The 22,029-nt window shown below is 39.0% G+C and overlaps 1 protein-coding gene across 3 annotated transcripts; it reads right to left on the minus strand.

Annotated features, from left to right (window-relative positions):
• Positions 1-69: 69 nt before the first annotated feature.
• On the minus strand, positions 70-21,809 carry LOC309697524 (dihydroxyacetone phosphate acyltransferase-like). Of its 3 annotated transcripts, XR_014273848.1 has the most exons (19): positions 21,610-21,808; positions 19,709-19,909; positions 19,442-19,618; positions 18,643-18,772; positions 18,385-18,512; positions 18,213-18,288; positions 15,268-15,419; positions 15,033-15,163; positions 14,354-14,595; positions 13,607-13,864; positions 13,444-13,523; positions 13,051-13,191; positions 10,748-10,847; positions 9,694-9,787; positions 9,518-9,579; positions 9,008-9,333; positions 1,545-1,712; positions 1,242-1,391; positions 70-1,082 (listed from the first exon to the last, which is right to left on the minus strand). XR_014273848.1 is itself a non-coding variant. In XM_082519488.1 (17 exons), exons 1-16 carry the CDS (start codon positions 21,619-21,621, stop codon positions 9,266-9,268), a joined length of 2,052 nt encoding a protein of 683 aa, XP_082375614.1. In that variant the 5' UTR covers positions 21,622-21,809; the 3' UTR covers positions 8,715-9,214; positions 9,262-9,265. The 3 variants fall into 3 exon arrangements, 2 of the variants coding, with proteins under 2 accessions (XP_082375614.1, XP_082375613.1); XM_082519488.1 differs by lacking the exons at positions 70-1,082; positions 1,242-1,391; positions 1,545-1,712 and having other exon boundaries at positions 8,715-9,214; positions 9,262-9,333; positions 21,610-21,809; XM_082519487.1 differs by lacking the exons at positions 70-1,082; positions 1,242-1,391; positions 1,545-1,712 and having other exon boundaries at positions 8,715-9,333.
• Positions 21,810-22,029: the final 220 nt, after the last annotated feature.

The following is a 22,029-nucleotide window of genomic DNA, read 5'->3' on the forward strand; positions in this document are numbered from 1 at the left end:
CCTGCCCAGGATAGTGTTACCGGGGCTCTGCCCTGGAGCCAGGCCCAGGGAGGGTGGCCGAGGGCGAGTGTCTGGTGCCCGGGCCTTAGTCCTTGGGACCCGGCCGGGCACAGCCTGAAAAAGGGACATGGGCCTATCCTCCTGCAGGAGGCGCCATAGGGGTCAGGTGCAATGTGTACCGGGCGGCGGCATTCTCTACTTTGTACATTTGTCAATGAATGACCGCACATCATTGTGAGAGCGAGAGAAAAATGAACTAGCAATACAACAAAACTCATCAATAAACCAGGGCAGATAATGGTTTGAGCATGAGCTTTCTTTCATTAGTGGCAGTTTGCAGATTGATAAAGAAGTGAAACCATATTCTCAAAATCCAAACAATGAATTAGTTTAATGCAAACAATGTTAAGGCTTTACTGAATCTTTTAGCAATTTTTTATTAACCTTAAAAAACATAAAATAAATGAAAACATAAAACAAAACATTAAAAGACAGATAGGCGCGACCCTTTGGAAACATCCCATCAAATCAATAAAAATCTAAAACTGGTCCATTAGATTAGTTGGTTTTTATTTTGTTTGTTTTATGTCATAACATGAAAAGTCAAAAATTTATTGTAAATGAAGGATTATAACAGAATTGACAGAACATCTAAATCTAAACTTATCACTACTGTATCTTAAATACTAAAAGCTTTTTTTAAAGTTAACAAAAAGAGATGGTGAGATATTCTGAGCGTACTATTAGTACATTTCGAATAACTTATCATTACTACTCTATATCTTAAACTTAGCAGTAACTATGTAGGTAGGAAGAAAAAGAAATGTGAAAAGAAATGTGTGGCTGATGGATTTGCCACTTAAAGACTCTCTAATGGAGACTGCCCTTGAGTGAGTGAGAAATACTCCATCTGTGGTGTAAATGAAGACCTGTTCCACCACCCCGACACCATACCCAGTACATACAATATTAACATTAACAATTTTTGGTAGAAAACAATAAGGGAAGCGCACGGTGGGGAGGGACCCATCGATGTCAGTCTGGACTCTGTAGTACCCGCTCTGGAATCTTTGGCGTTCCTGCTGCAGTAACGAAAAGGAACAAACAGGTTAAAAATGCTTCAGTCATTAGAGATCAGAGGACAAACATTTAAAGCTGAAGTGAATACAGTGAATACATGACAGTATTTTTTTTTTCTTGAAATATCCACCACTGATGCTTACAGCATTGTGCTTACTCACCTCTTCCTGGTCAGCCTCCTCTCTCCCACGCTTGAAGGCAGAGGTGGAGGGCTGAGGGCTGGATCTCCTTGCTCTCCAGTCACGGTTCAAGTGTAAACCAGAGGTGGAGGGCTGAGGGCTTGACCTCCTCACTGGCTGGGCAGTGTTTACCTGTTAGAGATGGAGTAATGTGTGTCAAAACTCTTGGCTTGTCTACAATGCCAGTTTGTATTTTTTCACCGCTCAGTTCTTGTTTTTGTAGGATTTAGAAGATGTCAAAACATTTACATTGTCTATGAGCTTATGAATATGCTTTCTACTCACCTCTTGATTGGCATACTTGGGTCGTCTATGCTGGAAGCCAGAGGTGGAGGGCTGAGGGCTGGAGCTTCTCGCCAGCAGAGCACCACATGTGGTCCAATATGTTTTTTCGGGAGGGTGTTGGAGGGATTCAGGGCTGCTGTCCTCTAGCCACTTTGTCTTCATCTTTGCCTGTCAGGGACATTCAACAACCAGGTAAACATAAAGGGCAAACATACTCAAATATATGAAGTCATGGTACAAGTTTTGTTGCGATCTGCTTTGTTTTATTCTTGCTATTATTTACAGTTAAACCATTTCAGTGTTGATGTACTGATACCCATCAAAACACTGGTGCTGAATAAATGACAGTGACTGACACTGAGATCATAATTCTGATTGCCAAAGCTGCCAGACAGGATTCAAGATGTAAAAAAAAAAAAAAGATTTAGTTGTATTTATTTCACTGTAAGACATTTTCTTAAAGAACTAAAAGAAGTTTTGTGGATTAAACAATAATGAAATGAAAAATATATTCTAGAAACCACTGTTCTGTTATTAAAATGTTAACTGTAGTGAAAAATATATTGTAGGTTTATGTTTTCTGTTTCAATACACATTTCAAGTAATTTTTTTATCATGATATGACACCACATTTAAAGGAAAAAGCAGAGCATTAGAAATATTTCATTTTTACATAGATATAAACAAAATGAAAACAGTTCATTTTATCTGAAGATTTAAGTTTTGTAATGCGTTTTTTTGTTATCATTATTAATATTATTTTTGTTTTGTTTTGCTTTTTTAAATTTGGTCAGTGGTTATTATTTTGTTTACCTTTAAAATTTTAAATGAGTCAAATTCAGTAACTGTGTGTAAAGGCTACAGCTGTGTGGAAGGAAGGAGATAGGTGCCAAATGCAGGACTTGCAGGACACAGAGGGATGAACTAAACGAGCTTACGCTCTAGAGAGCTGAAATAGGGGTAACAGAAAATAAAGCATAATAACTAGAAGCTAAAAAAAGTAAGGTCTCAGGAAACTGGAAAACAAGAAATTTGTGTCCCACAGTAAAGGCACAGAGAGACAAGACAGTGAACAGAGGGAAGGCACATTAACAAAAGGTAAAGACTGGAAATAAGGAGATGCTAAAGAGCTTACAGAACTAGAAATACAGAAACAAAAACCAAGAGACTAGCAATGAAAAATCATAACAAATTTAAGTTCAATTCATAACAATAATAATACAAAACACTGGGTCACCGACTGAGGACCGTGACAGAGTGTCTGTTATATTTACCACAAGCTGCTTTAAAGGTTCAAAATAAATACAATAACTAAAAGATGCTTTTTACTCTTGTTACAACAAAACAGTGATTCAAAAGGTTTCCTTTCACAGGACTGCACAGAAAAAATGCAGGAATGTAAAAAAAATTGTACAATCTTTAGATTTGCAAATATGAATTTCAAGTTTAATTACCTGAGCGATTCAAATGAAGTGACAGTTTAATGTATCTTTGCTAGATTTTGTTTTTTGGTGAGTTAGTTTTCAACATTCTGTATTAATTATAATATTTTCATGTACAGCTGTGTAAAAATCATTGATTTAATTAATAGCAACAACAATCAACAACAAATCGTATGTTTTTCTCGTTTTAGGATTCCTGTAATATTAATCTCACCGCTAGATAGCACCACTGCACAATGTCTTTCATTCCTGAGTTCATTACGTTGCTGAAAATGTTCAAACTGTCACTTCTGTCATTACATTACATGTAAATATACAGTATCTTTGGCTTAATTTTAAAAATAGGCCTAGTCCATTCAAAACATAGTAAACATCTCTAAGACAAGTTACTCTAGTGTGAATCAAACCAGCCACTTTACAATTATTTATTTGCTTATTTTCCAACATTGTTCAGGTTGGTGATAAGGCTATTATAGGCTATTATTGGATCAGAGATCAAATGTTTTGCTTCATATTCCTTCTTTTAGTTAATTGTGTACTAATGCTATGGGGATATTTTCCTGCCTCACACTTACTCTATAGTCAGACGTAGAGATACATGCAGCTGCTGAAGGCCAGGTGTAACGTGACCAATGGATGGAGTTTCACTGATGATGATTCCCTTTTATTTTTCCACAGAGGGAGTTGCTGGTGGGTAGTGGAGCGCCAGGGAGGAGGTCAATTGAACAGTCATATGCTAAATACTACCTGGATATTCTTGGGGGACTGTTGTTAGTTCTGATAGGTGATGATGGCTAGAAGATGACTGTTTAGTGCTGAAGCAGTGATAGGTTATTTGAGTGGTTTAATGGAATGCAGACTTGTTCAGTAAGTGTAGAGTCTAAAAGGTTTTGTTCAGCTGCAACTAAGGCTTGCAGAGGTGATAGAGTCATAATTGTAACAGAGTGTGGCAGGAAGAGTAAGGCTGTAAAGTGCAGTTTGTAATAAGCCACCCACCAGTATCTCCAGCTTTACTGGATGTCTGGCCTCTTGGCAAGAAGCAATGAAATGACCTGGTTGACCACAGTAAATGCAAACTGTATGCACCTCTGCCACTCCTCCCATGATAGTTGGGCTCACCCAGTTTGCATCAGCTCTGGGTTGTTAACACCTGATGGGCGAGTCGGTTGACAATTAAGATAACTTCTATGACAACAAATGTACAGGGTGCAAGTCAGTTGTTATATATTGAACTTTAGCTACATTAAATTAAATGATGTTGACAACAAACCTATGTTTCTCTTTAATTTAGTGAAGACTATTATTTTAAACATACTCACTAGATTATACTGCATGTAACTTAACACACTCAGGACATTCAGTCTTTCAGTTCTTTCTCTTGGAAAATTTAAATTGCGTTAATTTTACATTTAAGCATACAGCGTTTTACATGAGAAAATGTCATTCAGTAAAATTTCAGTGTGGTGTCTGTTCAGCTGTGTCGAATATAAAGCGCCTTGAGGCGACTGTTGTTGTGATTTGGCTCTGTATAAATAAACTTGAATTGAAGTCCAAAATGTCCATCAGTTGTGTGTAATAATGAGAAAAGTATTGAACAAATACTTAACCCTAACCCCTTAGTACAAATTAATATCAGCTGGTACAGTCCAACCTGATGGCCTATAAAAAGGTATCTCATTACCAGGGTGTCACACAAGAAACTTACAGTATCACGGTTGTGGATTTTGGATAAAACCCTTCATGTATGCTTTCTATCATATCTACTCATGCCTTTTTCTTTTTTTTTCATTTGTGGTAACACAAATGAGGAATGTTGACCCACATCCACCCATCCACATTAAAGGGACGGCTGTGGAGCGTGTGAGCAGCTTCAAGTTCCTGGGAGTCCACATCTCCGAGGATCTCACCTGGACGACCAACTGCTCCAAGCTGGTCAAGAAGGCTCACCAGCGCCTCTTCTTCTTGAGGACTCTGAGGAAGAACCACCTGTCCTCAGACATCCTGGTGAACTTCTATCGTTGCACCATCGAGAGCATCCTGACCAACTGTATAACAGTCTGGTACGGGAACTGCTCTGCCTCGGACCGGAAGGCGTTGCAGAGGGTTGTGAAAACTGCCCAGCGCATCGCCGGAGCATCACTTCCTGCCATAAAAGACATCTACAGGAAGCGGTGTCTGAAAAGGGCTGGGAAAATCATCAAAGACCCCAGTCACCCATCACATGGACTCTTCACCCTCCTGCCCTCTGGGAGGCGCTACAGGAGCCTCCGGACTAAGACCACCAGGTACCGGAACAGCTTCTTCCCCACAGCTGTCAGACTCCTGAACTCTGCCTCCTGACATCTGACCCACGTTAACACATGGACTGAACATACACACACCCACAATGGACAACTGTACCCTCAAACACACAATAATAACATGGACCGAACCACCACTCACAACCACTAGCACTTTATATAGCCTCCGTAGAAATTATCCACATATCTCACTTATCTTAACTGCACTACTGTATAGCTCTGTGTAAATAATCATTCTGTACATACGATAATTTTTAACCCTACAACTGTTTACAACTTGCATAGTTCCCATTTCTGTATAGCTGTATATCTCAGATTCTGTAAAGTTATTTATTTCATATTCTGTATAGTTTTTCATATTTATATCCTGTTCATAGCCTGTACATACTTATAGTTAAAGAATATTCACAACATACTTCATACCGTGTACATTATAACATACCATAATAGACCCATTTCTGTAATATGCTTACATATCTATATTATTGCTAATATATATTGTAATATATCTATATCACTAAAGCACTTCTGGATGGATGCAAACTGCATTTCGTTGCCCTGTACCTGTGCATGTGCAATGACAATAAAGTTGAAATCTATTCTATTCTATTTGTGAGTAATTTTAGCCTGCTTCACTTTGTCAGACTAGTTCTATTTAAGTGATTTATTGATTCAACATGTCTGCCAGTAATCAGACCTGAGCCAAAATTATTACCAGTTCACTGGTAATAATTTGCATTTTAGATTAAACAGTTAATAGCATACAGTGGTTAAATCTGTGTTAAACCTAACACAACACACCTAAACCTAATATATTTATCATTAGCTGAAAATGACAAGTGATGGAGGAATATTTCAAACCATCCCTTCAGGAAAAGAAGCAATAAAACACTATGAAAATACCTCAGTACACACAAAACTGTATTATTAGAAAATTGTACATAAAGTATCAAAAATGAAAATGATTATTCTGTAGAAATATTTCCTCCATCAGACGCCATCTCTTTATCTTATTCAGGACATGTAAGCCATCCCCAAAGTATCTTAATATGCTGTACATACCTTTATCAGATCTATTCCTCAGTGAATTTTAAAATGATGAATATGGTTGTTTCGATTTGGCTAAAGGATAAACCCTATACTTTTAAATGAATCTGGCATTAAAAGTGCTTAATCACGATGACTCAGTGTGTATACGTCACAGGAATCTGAGTACAGTTGCTGTGTAGACGCTTTTGGATATTGATTTGTGAAAAATCTCCCAACCATTTGTTTTGTTTTTGTTTTGTTTTTTTCCATTCGCATGGAAATGATTAGGCGTAATAGTCTGTTTCTCACAACAAACTAAAAATCCAGGCAAATCCATTTAGAGTTTACAACAAAGGCAGTAATTATATATATTTGAGATTTTCTTACTGTTCTGTGTTAACTAGGAACATTTCTTCATGCTCTGACTTAAGGTACACCCTAAGCCTCAGACTTTGGGTAGGTGGACTACCTATAAACCTATATATAAGCTATAATACATATGAGTTGATATTTTCTAAGTTGTAACTACTGTATAGTGACTAGCAAAACAGGGACAACATTTCAAGGGATCCCTTGAAATGTTTCACTATAAATGCATAAAAAGATACACACAAACAGATTTCTAATAAATTACAATAACAGTAACTCTCCCGCTCTTCCTCTGTGAAAAGTTTGGGCGTCATTCTTGACAGTACATTATCCTCTAACTCTCACATCAATAATATCACTCGCTCAGCATATTTCCAACTCCGTATCATCAATCGCCTCACTCCACATGCCACTGCTATTCTCGTCCATAGTTTCGTTACCTCTCGGATTGATTACTGTAACTCACTTATCTGGCCTGCCACAAAAATTCATCAACAAGCTTCAACGTGTCCAGAACTCTGCTGCCCGTATTATTACTAGGACTCCCTCTCACCACATCATCCCTATCCTGAAGCAGCTTCACTGGCTCTCGGTTCAACTCCGTATTAATTTTTAACATACTCCTTTACACATTTAAGGCTATTCATTCTCTCTCCCCACCATATCTCTCTGACTTGGTAAAGCTCTCCATCCCATCCCGGTGCCTCAGATCCTCCTCTTCTCTTCTTCTTTCTGTTCCTTCATTTCGTCTTATTACCATGGGGTGCAGGGCTTTAAGTTGCTCTGCCCCTCGACTTTGGAAATCCTTACCCCCTGACCTCAGAAACATCAGTTCTTTCCCCCTTTTTAAGTCCACCCTCAAAACCCACCTGTTCAAGATAGCGTACTCTGTATAACTACTCCATGCTCTTAAACTTTGTTTCCATTGACATTGGAAAATGCTTCATGGTGGATGTCAATCGATTCACAAATTTTACAGTAAGATTTCTTGTTACTAATGTAAATGTTTTAACTAAAATCACTTTGATGCCAAATTTGCTAAAAATCATTGAGTTCTACTCTATTTACCAGTTGAGCAGAGCCTTTCAGTCAGTGATGCCAAGGCTGTGGTTCAGGCAACCACTGCCACTACATTTAGTTGACTCTAAGGACTCTTTGACAAAGCAGTTAAAAACATTGTCGTTTAAATGGGCTTCTGTTGAAAAGTTAATTAATTATTATTATTTACTTATTGTAAAACTACCTGTTTATTTTATTGTTTTACTGTATTTTTTTATGGCACTTAATGTTCTTATTTATTTGACTCTTTATTTTATTTTGTCTATCTATAGTTCCATCCATCCTTTCTCTTCCACTTATCCAATTCAGAGTTTCTGGGGGTGAAACTGGAGCCTGTTCCAACTACCATAGGGCAAGAGGCAGAGTACACCCGGTTAGGAAAACTGTCAGGTTGTCCAGAATTCATGTTTTGCAGTTTTATAACAAAGAAAAAGTGTTTCCCACACACAGATTTTAAGATGTAGGTAAATGAACAGCTGCTAGCCCCAGACCTTTATGGCCCCTATTTTTCTTTACATAAAATGCCGCATGATCTGTTAGTCCAGGTTTTGGAAAATATCAGTTTTCACATGCCAACTAATCCTCCTCTATCAAAATCAATTTTGTTTACATGAAGTAGCTGTAGGATCATCTTTTTGGACAGGGACAGTAGCACAGCTTCTTGAACATCCTCTATCTCCTGCAGGTTTAGGATGTCATCAGTGGCAGCCTGGGAAAAGTGACTCTCACCTCACTAAACATTAGACATGCAGATCGTGTCTACAGTAAGGGTCCTTCTTCTAACTGCTGAGGGGTTAGAAGTACAGCACAGTGTTGATTGGTTTGCAGGGAGGGCAGGAGATTCAACTCAGACTTCTGGTTTTCATTCACTGTTGAGGGGAATTGGTGGGGCAAAACAACTATGGCGCATTTTGTTACATTTGTTTCACCTTTATGGAAATGTTAAGAAAAACAATGTCTCAAACAAAACCTGAGATCTTTGCTTTTTATGGTGTTTAGAGCCTTATTGCAACATTCTTTTACATACAACCAAGTGTTTTATGCCAAATCTTATTGGAAACCAAGTTTAATTAAAGTGCTCTCTTATTAATTTTCTCAGTTAGTCATCTATGGAAGTAAACAATACATCTTTGGCAATATATTAAAAAAAAACCCCACAAGATCAGCAATGGAAAGTACAGTTATCTTAACCTAAATGTTAGTATTCACCTACTGATTTTGGTTAAAGTGAAACAAAATCAGTAATAGGCCACCTTTATATTACCAGTATTTATCCTGCAGGGCGTTTAGCTTCATCTCAGTCCTCTCAGGTCTATAAAGGACAGAGTGTTAGCCACCATTCAGTAGATTAAGTCTGGCCGGCATCAAGGATCAAGTATTTTGCCTGTGAGCACAGACTGTATTTGTACCGATTTGACTGTGTAAAGATAAAGAGACCACAGGGATGACAATGAGGTAGAAGTAGCGAATAGACGGGTAAGTTCATTGGGGAGGGGGCTGTGAGCTGATACTGAGGATGAATTTATTCCACTTGACACTGAAGCCTTGCATCAGGTGTAGTGTGGAGGCTCTCAAGAGGGACTTTCCCAGCTACAGTGAGAGAACAGGAAAAATGGATCCCTTAGTCTACCGTACTAAACAGAATAGCAAACTCAACCACAGTAAAGACATTTTATAATCAGTATATTTAAAGACAGCAAGGTAAAATAAATAATAATTCTCAAGACGCACAAAAAAAACTTTATCGTTACTGGAATATCACAAATAAACTTACAGAGTATGTCACCAGTTCTGCTGACAGCTGCTTTGTTCACTTTGTATTCCTTCTGCTGGGACCTGAGATGAGAGGAGTGCATCTGTAACTTTGGCATCAGCATTATGGACAGCCATAACCAGCAAAGAAAATGAACTTAAACCAAACAGGGATGTAGGTTTAATTTCATTACTCACACCCTCAACTTCGTCACCGCCTCCAGTCTCCGCAGTGCAGAAAGAACATTTTTCTGTGTGTCAGAAGACAGGACTTCAAAGGTGCGAAGGTCACCTGCAAAAAAAACAAACAAACAAACACCCCACAAACTGTAAGTTTGTAAGTTACCAGTAGGGATGGGAATTTATAAGAATTTTGCGATTCCATTATCGATTCTCACTGGCTCCACTTTGAGAGTCGTGACTATCTCTAAGCAGCATATCAATGACATTACATTCATGCAAAGTAATTACAAATTTCCCATCTTAGTTGTGATCAGTGTTTGGATCATTACTCAAAAAAAGTAAAGTAAAAAAGTACATTACTTAATTACACCCAGGAGAAAGACATTTGTTATTCTACTCATTACAAAAGTGATCTTTCTCTAAGTATTTAGCTATGAACACAAAGCTGACAACACAAATCAAAGATAAAAAAACCAGCACAAAGACATTTTAAAGTGATCGTCACAGTGACTCTACTCTAGAAACATGAACAGGTAGAAACGGAGGTAGCAGCCTGACTGCTCATCAGTTTGTTACCTGTTGAAGTTAAGCAGCGGCTTCACTGCAAATGAAGGCTCACTTTATCATGGTGCTGGGCTGGGGTCAGCATTTACTCAGCTTTAACGCAACTCTTGGTTCTTGGCTAGCTTAGCATTAGCATGCTGTCTGTGCAGGTGCTTGCAAAGAGCCTAAGTTGTATTAACAGTATAATGCAGATGTTTCTGTTCTGGATCAGTCTCCACTTTACCATCAAGCTCTCATTCTTTTTTGCAATAAAAATAAAAGTGATGTCCATATCCACGCTGGAGACTGTGCCACTATTTTTCCAATTTGACACACAAATTAAAATCAGCTGATTGTAACAAGAGTGCAAGAATCAAAAAAAGGGACTGATAAGCAGGCTGACTAACGATTCCAAGGATTTGGGCTAATGGGAACCAGTTCTCTACAATAACCGGTTCTTGATCCCTAGTTACCAGGTGGGAGAGGTCTCTAGTGGTCAGAGGTCATTTCACACACTCAGTTGTACCTGAGAGGATGAGTTTTGTAGCCAGGTTTCGGACATCAGGTAGGAACTGTTCCTCAGTAAACACGTGATCTTCCTTTTCACACAAGTACCTGAACATCAGCTGGACAATAAAAAAAAACATTCCAGTGAATTTTAAAGCACATAAGTAGGACTCATCTTTAGTATCTCTTCAGATTCTGTGATATGAACTGCACCCCCTCTCTAAAGATGATCTTAATATATTTGTGCTGTATGCAGGCAAACCATGAAGTGGACAAAACTGTATTTGTCTTACTAAAGACAAAAAGTTTTCAAATTCTATAAATCAAGTTTTTAATACAGTTTTGTTTTATGGTCATAAAATGGCTTAGGGAAAATATTTAAATTTTATAAGTTTAAAAGATGAGAGTACAGCATGTCCTTTCATGTTGTTAGAAACAATGCCATGATTGTTAGTCATAAATATGTGAGAAATTTTTTTAAAGTGATTCATGTTTAATGACCTTTCTTAGATTACACTAAAAGGGCCATAATTTGTTGGACATTGACACTTTTTGTGGTTTTCTCCTCAAGTGAGGGAACCATCATTAGGCTGAAAAACCCACATAAACCCATCAGAGAGATAGCAAAAAAAACTTCAGGAGTGGTCAAATCACTAGTGAACAGAAAGGTTGCACCAGCTATAAAATCCACAATCAAAACATCTGAAAGATCACAGAAGACAACTTAAACTAGATTGTGACGGATCTAACCAAGTCAAGAACACTCTCAGGAAGATAGGTTTTATCATGGTCAGTGTTGAATCCAGAAAGTCTTCAAGAATGTAAACCCTCTGGAAATACAGAGGGTTTAGGTGTAGACCACTGATTACACATGTAAGAGGAAGGCCAGATTAGACTTTGGCAGAAAACATCTAAGAGACGGCACAAGCAATCTAAGGGTTTTATCAACAAAGAAATGGTCTGTAAAAATCAGTCATCTGACCTCAACTCAGAAACTGAAAGCCTCATAAACAAGAAGCAGCTGAAGGAAGCTGTAGTAAACGCCTGGCAGAGCAACTCAAGGGAGAAAGTACAACATTTGGTGTCCATGGTTTCTAGACTTTAGACAGTCATGGACGAAAATACTGCACATTCAAAGTATAAAAAAATCAGTTCATATATTTCAAAATAAAATCAGTAAATCTGTCTGCTTTCACTTATTCTTGTCAGGGTCACAGGGGGCTGGAGCCTACCCCAGGTACTATAGGCAGGGTACACCCTGGACAGATCGCCGGTCTGTTGCAGGGCTAACACATAGAGGCAGACAAACATTCGCACCTATGTGCAATTTACAATTACCCTAACCCCACTAACTGTATGTCTTTGGACTGTGGGAGGAAGCGGAGAGAACCCACACAAACATGGGTAGAAGCGAACTCAGGACCTTCTTGCTGTAAGGCAACAGTGCTAATCACCACACCGCCATGCTGCCCCTATATTTAAACGGTGCAGGAATGATGGCTAGAGTGGAGCTGACACCGCTCCAACCGTGGAGCTACTTCTTTCCTGGCTCAGATTTTGCAAAATGGAACAACAGAGTTGTCAGCAACCTGCTTTATTATCAAACTAATTAAATGGCTTTGGTCACCGCTGTTTTCCCCTTCGTTGGGATCCTGAACCCTCCAGGGACATTCATAGCCATAGCTGTGGTGTCGGCAGACATATTTGGACCAAAGTAGTTGTTTATGCTGGATGCTCTGGTTCAGCAGAAGGAAACCATTTAAAAGATCCACAACTTTCAGGATTAAAAGTGAAACAGTTACTGAATTTGAGAAGAAGCAAATGCACGTGTGCTCTTTTCTTTCCAAAGATTATGACTTTTGTTTTTTTTTGCTAAGATTTCATTCCTTTCTGTTTCATGCACAGCTTGTGATTTGGAAAGCAAGATTGTTATCTGAAGGGCTTTATCTTCACCTCAGGGCTTCTGTCACTCTATCTAGGACTTGTTATTTCTATTCTTTGAAATCTCTAATGATGAAAAAAGATTATGTGATTGCTGCTTAAAGTAGAATTAGACTCCTCTATACATCAAGTTCATTCTTTAAACAAATTAGAAATGTGCGGTTGAAAACAGTTACAATTAGTGTACGTGGTAGCATGTCAAGCTAATAAAACTATATGACAAAAGTGGTATGTGTAATCAAATAAAGTTCCAAATTAAAATTGGATAATTCTGGATTCAGTTCTGCTCAGAAAAAACGGTGTGCATAATATGTTGTTCACAACAGTCACTCCTCACTAAATACACTTAGTCACAGAGAGAGATACTCAAGTTAAAAGGACCTGATATGAGTCTAAGAAGGGTTGCAGCAGCTTCTGCAGAAAGGATAAAACTTCCAGCCCCGTTTCCAACACGATCACTTCCTGCTGACTGATGTGGACTGCTCCACATTTCTGCAGGAGTGAACATGCCTCCTCAAAGTCCTAAATGATGGAGAGACAGATATATGCAAGATGAATAACAATAAATATATACCCATGATAATAATCTGCCTCATGGTTAACCATACAAGTGTGTATGAATATGACAGTAGCAAAAAACGTAAGGACCATAAGCACAAAATTTCTTAGGTCAGCTTTTCCCAAGAATGGGATAAATGAGAGGCTACAGTGACCTTGGCCTTTGACTCAATTCATGCACAAAATAATGCTGATCCTAACAAACATGGCTGTTACCTGCACTGCCCTGCCAGGGATAAAGATAAATTCATTGGAGAAGACGTCCTGCAGGAAGCAGAAAAAGCTGAAGAGCTCATCTGTGAACAGAAAAATGGGTCACAGCTAAACAAGATATGCCCATTCATGAGACTGAGAATCTGTAACCCCACCTAACTCTTACCCTTCCGTGTGTTTTTTGTGATGTGGATGGCTGTAGCAAGTATTCCTGGACGCACAAAGACATGCAATGCCTGATTCCTGTAGGAAACCAGCATCAGCACCACTACCGCCATCCTCATCACACCTTCCTCTGGGCTCAGTGGATCTTGCCTCGCAGGGTCTTCATCCTGAACCAGGTAGATACGGTCCTCTTTATGATGGACAATGGAGTGATGAAGAGCCACGGTGGATGACATCACTTCTGAGTCTGGGATGTGTGCTGCAAAATGCAACTTTCACATAAGTTTGAGGGTCATAAGACCTTCACAAAGTCATGTGTGCGAGTGTGTGTGCATGTGTAAGTGTGCACACGTGCCTGCATGTGTCAATGTTCACACACAGGACACCTGTGAAGTGAGACAGTTCAGTGGCTCCTAAGTGATTCTGGACACTTGTGCCGACTTGCATTCACCTAATCTTTATGATCCACACAGGACCAGGTCAAAAAGAGCCATTGGTGCCCTGAGGTGAGACGCTGTCACATGCACCAACAGGGAAACTACTAACCTTTCTACATTAACTGTCTGGTTGTCTAGCATTGCAGTATCCTAAGGCCACCTACTGGTTACTGAAGGGAAAGCAAGCTTCATTAAAGGCCCATTATAAGCAAAGCCTATATTGATCTTAACCCTAAGCTTGATGCTGTGGCTTTTCTACACAGCATAATTCAAATAAATTGATATCTTTGAAATCTATCTGGCCCACCCACCAGGCCAGTTCAGACGGGCCCCGAAATCCAGCACCAGCTTCCTGAGCCAGAGGGTTTTTTCTGTGAGCTGATGCCACTGCAGACCCTCTTCCGTTAAAGTTGTGAATGGAGTCTGGAGCAACAGGCAGGCCATCAGAGACCAAGGGCTGATCAAAGAGCCCTCCTCCTGGGTTCGTACAATCAAATGGGCCAGCCAGTTCACACAGTCCTGGGTCTCTGCAGTTGGCCTCTGGGGAAGATTTCTGAATAGAAAACGAGACAGATTCTAAAGTTATATACAGGCTGTGTCTTGAAGTTTTGAAGGTTTACAGTGACACAAATATTAATTTAAGTTATATTATTATTAAACTTGTTAATGTTTTTGTTAATTTGGTGCATTTTACCAAGTTATTTTGGTTTAATTTTTTATTACTCACTGTAAGTAAAACCTTTATAAAATTACAATTTTAAAATGTAAAGGTTTTTATATTCTTCAGTTGAATTATCTGTATACAACTAATGGAGATTACAATTAAAGAATATATAGATGATAAATTACAGTTATTTAAGTTATTTAGTACTTAAGACTCTATAGACTTTTTCTATTTAGACTTTGGTTGGTAGATACTCAATATTCATATTTGTACCTACAGCCATGTGTGATATTGGCAAAAAAAGAGAAAAAAAGGGAAATCTGTACCTTGGTATGAGGTTGTACTCGCTCCAATTTATCTTTCCTTCACACAGCTGTCGGGCAGACAGGGGGCGGCCAAAGTTCACATGCATGCAGCCATAATCTTCCTGCAGGACTCCGCTAGCTTTAAAGAGTCCCTGCAGGGAAAGAGTGAGGGCAAGAGGCATGTAGTTTCATATCTTTTAGAAACAAAGATTATATGGGAATTTTTTATCAAGTCATAAATGAGGCTGAAACTTACGGTGATGCTTTCTTTTGGTCTGGGGACACCCAACAACTCAAGTGCAAGCAATGACTCCTCCAGCACTCTGTCATAGCTGATACTGATGGGCACCAGGGTAATATCAAACACCTCACCTTTAAAGTATGGCTCCAGCACCATGTCCATCATACCTACAGAAAAAAGGTGAACAATAAATATTAAAATTATACATAAAATGACCAGTAAACTTGTTTGACTTTTAACTCTTAAAATATCCTAAACCTAGAACAACCCTTCAATTTAAGAGAACTAAAATAATAGAAAAACATGACAATATGACCTAAACATAAATTATTAACCAGATAAAGATCTCTGTAATTAGGGTCGTGGAGAAGAGCTTTCAGAAAAGCAGAACAGAGAAAGTCCATCACATTCATATGCAATTGTAACAGTGTTTATGTTGTATGTGATTCCACTTGCCATGTTAACCACGATCTATTTGTGTATTGTGATGTTTACTGACTCAATGGTGCCCTTTTCTCATAGGCAGTGGATTAATACCACTGGCAGCGTTACAACATTGCCAGATTACGAGGGACAAGCCTGAGGTGGGTTGTATATCACAGCACTGCGCATGATCATTAGATTTTGGCATTTGTGCAACCACTATGGAGGATATTCAATTCAATTCATCCATCCATCCATTCACTTCCGCTTATCCTTTTCAGGGTCGCAGGGGGCGCTGGAGCCTATCCCAGCTGTCATAGGGCGAAAGGCGGGGTACAACCTGGACAGGTCGCCAGTCTGTCGCAGGGCTAACACATAGGGACAGACAACCATTCACACTCACATTCACTCGCACATTCACACCTAGTGGCAATTTGAATTATCCAATTAACCTATCCCCACAAACTGCATGTCTTTGGACAGTGGGAGGAAGCCGGAGTACCCGGAGAGAACCCACGCAAACACGGGGAGAACATGCAAACTCCACACAGAAAGACCCCGGCCTGATGGTGGAATTGAACTCAGGACAGTGCTAACCACCGTGCCACCGTGCTGCCAATTCAATTCAATTTAGTTATATTTATACAGTGCCAAATCACAACATCAGTCACCTCAAAGCACTTTATATTGTAAGGTAGGCCCTATAATAATACATACAGAGAAAAACGCAACAATCATATGACCCCCTGTAAGCAAGCACTTTGGCGACAATGGGAAGGAAAAACTCCCTTTTAACAGGAAGAAACCTCCAGCAGAACCAGGCTCAGGGAGGGGTGGCCATCTGCCACGACTGGTTGGGGTAAGAGAAGGAAGATTAAATAAAAGACATGCTGTGGAAGAGAGCCAGGGATAATAACAAGTGTGATTCAAGAGAGGTCTATTAACATATGTTGAGTGAGAAAGGTGACTGGAGAAGAAATACTCAATGCATCATGGAAGCAGCAGCCTATGCCAATTGCAGCATAACTAAGGGAGGATTCAGGGTCACCTGATCCAGCCTAGCTATATGCTTTAGCAAAAAGGAAAGTTTTAAGCCTAATCTTAAAAGTGAAGACAGTGTCTGCCTCCCAAATCGAAACTGGAAGCTGCTTCCATAGAAGAGGGGCCTGAAAACTGAAGGCTCTGCCTCTCATTCTACTTTTAAATACTCTAGGAACAACAAGTAAGCCTGCAGTGTGAGAGCGAAGTGCTCTAATAAGGTGATATGGTACTATAAGGTCATTAAAATAAGATGGGGACTGATTATTTAAGACGTTGTATCTGAGGAGCATGATTTTAAATTCAGTTCTGGATTTAACAGGGAGCCAACGAAGGGAAGCCAATACAGGAGAAATATGCTCTCTCTTTCTAGTCCCTGTGGTACTCTTGCTGCAGCATTTTGGATTAACTGAAGGCTTTTTAGGGAGTTTTTGAGACATCCTGATAATAATGAATTACACTAGCCCAGCCTTGAAGTCATAAATGCACAAACTAGTTTTTCAGCATCACTCTGAGACAGGATATTTCTCATTTTAGAGATACTGCGCAAATGAAAGAAAGCAGTCCTACATATTTGTTTAATATGTGCATTGAAGAATATATCCTGGTCAAAATGACTCCAAGGTTTCTCACAGTGTTACTGGAGGCCAAGGTAATGCCATCCAGAGTAAGAATCTGGTTAGATACCATATTTCTAAGGTTTTCGGCCCGAGTACAATAACCTCAGTTTTATTTGAATTTAGAAGCAGAAAATTAGAGGCCATCCAGGGTTTTACGTCTTTAAGGCATTTCTGCAGTTTAACTAATTGGTGTGTGTTATCTGTCTTCATGGATAGATAAAGTTGTGTGTCATCTATATAGCAGTGAAAATGTAAGCTATGCCTTCTGGTGATAAGAATATGGCCACTGCAAACTGTCTGACTGTTAATAAGAAGAGTTCAGGTGAATTGTTGCCAATGTGTGGTGATAAAACAGTCACATAATAGTACTGTACACTGGCTAGCTTAGCTAGCAAGATACTATGCTACCATAATATGCTATTACCTTTGCATGCAGCTCAAACACAGCACACTACAAATACATAACCAGAATATGACCAGTACATATTCTGTTCTTATCCAGGTACACAATATTTATATTAATGAACTTGTTATATTAGTTTTCAGCATTAAAACATTGCCAGATTATGAGGGACGAGCCTGAGTGCACTGTGTTTAACTCACCTGCAATGAGTCAACCTGCCTGGCCAGTACATACTTAGTACTTACCCAATTAATAAATGGCAGCACTAAAAGATAAGCAAGTCTCGTCCATCATTTACTACACAAGGCAGAGTCAAGTCATACTTTTGAACCAGTCAGTTACAGCAAAGTATAATTTAGCCTAGTTACACAATGAAATTAAAGCAAGACAGAAAAAGTCCAAAAGAATCAGATGCACGCACTTTGATATCCTGGGACACACTTAAAAAAAACAAGGTGGTAAATTTGGACACTTACCAAGCTTTGGCACTAGAGACTTCAGTGTGCGACTCCTGAAACCTTCTACATAAAACTCCAAAGGAGCATATCCTGTCTACAGAAAACACATTATGCTGTTGGAACCCTTCCTTTGATTGAAGTTTATTACCAAAGATGCATTCAGGAATATGCTGAAAAGTCATCGTCTTACCCTGACAATTGTTTGTACATATTCTAAAAGCACCGCCCAGTACAGCTTGTCAGAGCCGATTGCTCGTCGGATATAAAAAGCTCCAGAGCGACGCAGAAGCCCTCCAATAATCGCCACATCTGCAAGACCTTTAAAATGGAGCAGAAGAGACAAAAATTTAAAAATATATTTTTTTGTTGCTACACTATAATTAACTGGATATAATGTAGTATGATTTAAAAAAAACATTTTGTTGTCTTAATATGAATAGATACTTGCGAATTCCTGCAGCAATGACAGGTACTGGGATGTCATAGGTGAACAGGATGTAGGATATAATCAAGAAGTCCACATAACTCCTGTGATTGGGTATCAAGATCACAGGACTCTCCTGGATGGCCTGCTGCAGCTGCAGTGACAGAAAAATTAAAATTTTCCAGAAATCAGTGAAATTACACACTGCACTAGTAGGTTCTATTTGTAGTATTAGTAAGATGGAACAAAAAAATCCTAAGTGCTAAAAAGTAAAATAAATCTAATAAAATACTGTGTAGCTAAAGTATGTTAAATGGCAAACCTCCGAATCCTACAGCAAATATATGAAAATATATGAAAATACTGGTGATGGCCAGTTTCACTTGAGGATGCACCAGTTGTTTCAATTTCAAAGTTCTACGTCGTCATTCTCAATTTATCAGATTCACAAGATGTACAGAAAATTACACCTCTGACCTCCAACCTTGAGGTCAAGGTCAATGAGATTCACACTCATCTGAGATTTTTAGTAGATACCCCTACAGTATTAATGTGAAACTCCTACATTGCTTCGTTTTCAAGTTATCAAACTCACAAACTTAGGTGTCCACGCTACCTGCCTGCTTGCCTGGTGACTACAATACTGTATCAGCCTTTTACGGCTGAGGAGTAAAAATGGTTTACTATATATATATATATATATATATATATATATATATATATATATATATATATATATATATATATATATGTATATATTCATTCTACTATATATGTTGAAACAAACTGTTAAACAATTGATTAAAGTGTATTGAGTCCCGACCATGTTGAGTCCTTCCATGTTGACATAGATGCTCCTGTAGAGTCTCTTGAACACCTTGTTTAGAGTGTAGCCCATTAGCCTGATAAACCCCAGCTGCAGATTGTGAGACATTTCCTTCAAAATCCTAGAAGCATCTTCTTTCACCTTCTCCACAGATGACCCCGTCTCCATGGCAATCTAAGAGGGAATATGAGCCAAAAAGACTCACTCCATATTGGCAGTGCTATAGTGTAAAGCTTCATTGCCTTAAATAAAAAAAAGACTCACCTCTTTGATAATATAGCACAGATACTGGGACTCCAGTACAGCTTTGTTGAGGTCAGAGGTGGAAAGGGTTGGGGCTCCTTTGTACGGTTGCGGGTTAAAGGTTCTCAGGGCATAACCAAGATCAGTGGTGCGCCTCCTCTCCTCCAATATATCCGTGAACTCTTCCTCATCCTTTAGGCTTGCAGTGGCTGAATCTTTATACTGGAGGAAGGAGTAAGGTTTATGTTAACAGTCGTAAAGTTAAGATGTTGGACACTTGTAACAGGATAGAAAACAACAGACCAGAGGTGTGGGCAGCAGCACAGGACACCATTGTTTGGATTCATTAGCATCACGTTTTATAGACTTTCAGCTTTAATTAAAGGAATTCAACAAAAGTATTTAATTAACTATTCAGGAATTACACCCATTTATATACACAGTATTTTTTTTCAGAGGTTCAAATTAATTTGACAATTGACAATAGAAGACAGCTCAAGTGCATTATCACAGCATTATTTCTAAAGTCGACTAAATCAAGCATACCACATCATCTGTCAAACATATTGGAGGCCTCGGTATGGCATCGGCATGTATGGCTGCCAGTGGTAACAGTTTATCAGTATTTATTAATGATGTGACTACTGATTAGAAGTACCAACATGAATTGTGAAGTGTACAGGGCTGCTCTTTCTGTTCATATGCAGTCAAATACTGCAAAATTCATTGGACACCACTTCACAGTGCATGCGGATAACAATCCAATCCCTACTGCAAAACCAACCCAAGAGTTTCTTAGGTCATGAAATAAGATTTTCTTTAGTGGCCAAGTCAATAATCTGGTCTCACCCAATAGATCATAGTTTGTTTGTTTGTTTTATGAGGACAAAGCTGAATGGAAAATACCCCAAAACAAGCAGCAACCGAAGGTGGCTTCAGTGGCTGCACTACCTTATATTTCAAATGATTTTAGTTTGTTCCATTACTTCATCGCTTTTTACCCTGTTAAACCTCTTGAATTTAAACAACCTGGAGGTCTGTAGTTTAGTCACTGTGAGTCCGTCTGATTTATAACCCAGTGTGATGGTGTACATAGGGAAAACTACAAAAAAGGGTCATTGTAATTAAGGATCCAACTGTATTTTTTTTTGCCAGAACAAAATAGTGAAGATATAAAATAAAATTTCTTTGCTACAAAAGCGGAAGCAATAAAAGCAAAAATGAAAGAACAACGAAAGAAAGAAGATGAATGACTGCTATTCACAAAGCGGGTTCTTTTGAACAATTATTTTGTAATTGTGCATCGCTATAGTTATCCAGTTAATCTGCTATTATGCTGTACTGTGCTCGCCTCACATTATAAGCAGGGGGTTGTTTTTAATTTTTGACACCCGAAATACCTTCGAAACCACTTTTGGCCTAAAGCACAAGTGACTGGAATCGAAATCACATACAGTGGGTATTTATAGTTTCTGTTTCTCTTTACAATAAGGGAAAAATACGTTTTGGGCTTTGTTTTTATTTTGAAAAGTGAGTTAAGAGAAAATAAATACCCTATAAAGAATACAAAGTTTATCGAGGAAACCCCGTAAAAAGTCATTATTTCCTCTCTGCTCTATTCTGCAGGCTGCTGTGACCTGCCAACACTGGCTGGTGACAAACTATTAAGCAACACCGGCTTACATACACTTTTTTTGACCAGCTTACGGCTGCCAGTCTACATAGGACATCCCTGCCTGCGTAATTAACAGTAAAAAACATTCCTGCTTGAAGACAGACAACAGCGAACATCCCTACAAGTTTCGTTCAGCGGTCTCCTTCTGGCTTTTATATATCATGGTAACTTTGAAAGGTTTAGAGAAAAGCGTCGACAGGCCCGAAAGAAGACGATAAAACAGACACTTTTAACACTTGCTTCTTACCGTACTCGTCATTCTATAGGGGTACTAACACGACCAAGGGAGGTGATTGGCCTCATTGACTTTCGGTTTTTGTACTTGGACGTTATCTTCGCTCAACACTTGTGATGTATGCAGCACTTCGGGGCCCAGGGCCAATGGTGTGGCTGGGTTTTGGAAACTCCTCCTCCAAATTGTAATGCTCAGCCCTCTGCTCTCAAGTAACCCCTCCGATGTTGTGTAGGATAGATGTTTCAAATGGACTGGAGTTTGTCTATTGTAGAAAAAATGTCTGAATATTTTGGGGTGGCACATAACCAGGAATTAAACGTTAACTGAAAGGCACATGCAGAGGGGGGCTTGAGCACCTGCCTCTTTCCCGATGGGTGCCCCAAGTGCCCTTTTCTTGAGTCAAAGGAGCTTGCAAAGAAAAGCGTCTGGACT

The sequence above is a fragment of the Aulonocara stuartgranti genome, assembly GCF_965226115.1.
Source record: "Aulonocara stuartgranti genome assembly, chromosome: 20".
NCBI lineage: Eukaryota > Metazoa > Chordata > Actinopteri > Cichliformes > Cichlidae > Aulonocara > Aulonocara stuartgranti.

Excerpts from the sequence above, each read along its gene's own strand:
- LOC309697524 (XM_082519488.1), bottom strand. Across the intron at positions 15,420-18,212 it reads GTCTCTAGTGCCAAAGCTTG|GTATGATGGACATGGTGCTG; the intron begins GTAAGTGTCCAA and ends TTTTTTCTGTAG. Across the intron at positions 9,788-10,747 it reads TACAAAACTCATCCTCTCAG|GTGACCTTCGCACCTTTGAA; the intron begins GTACAACTGAGT and ends TTTTTTTTGCAG.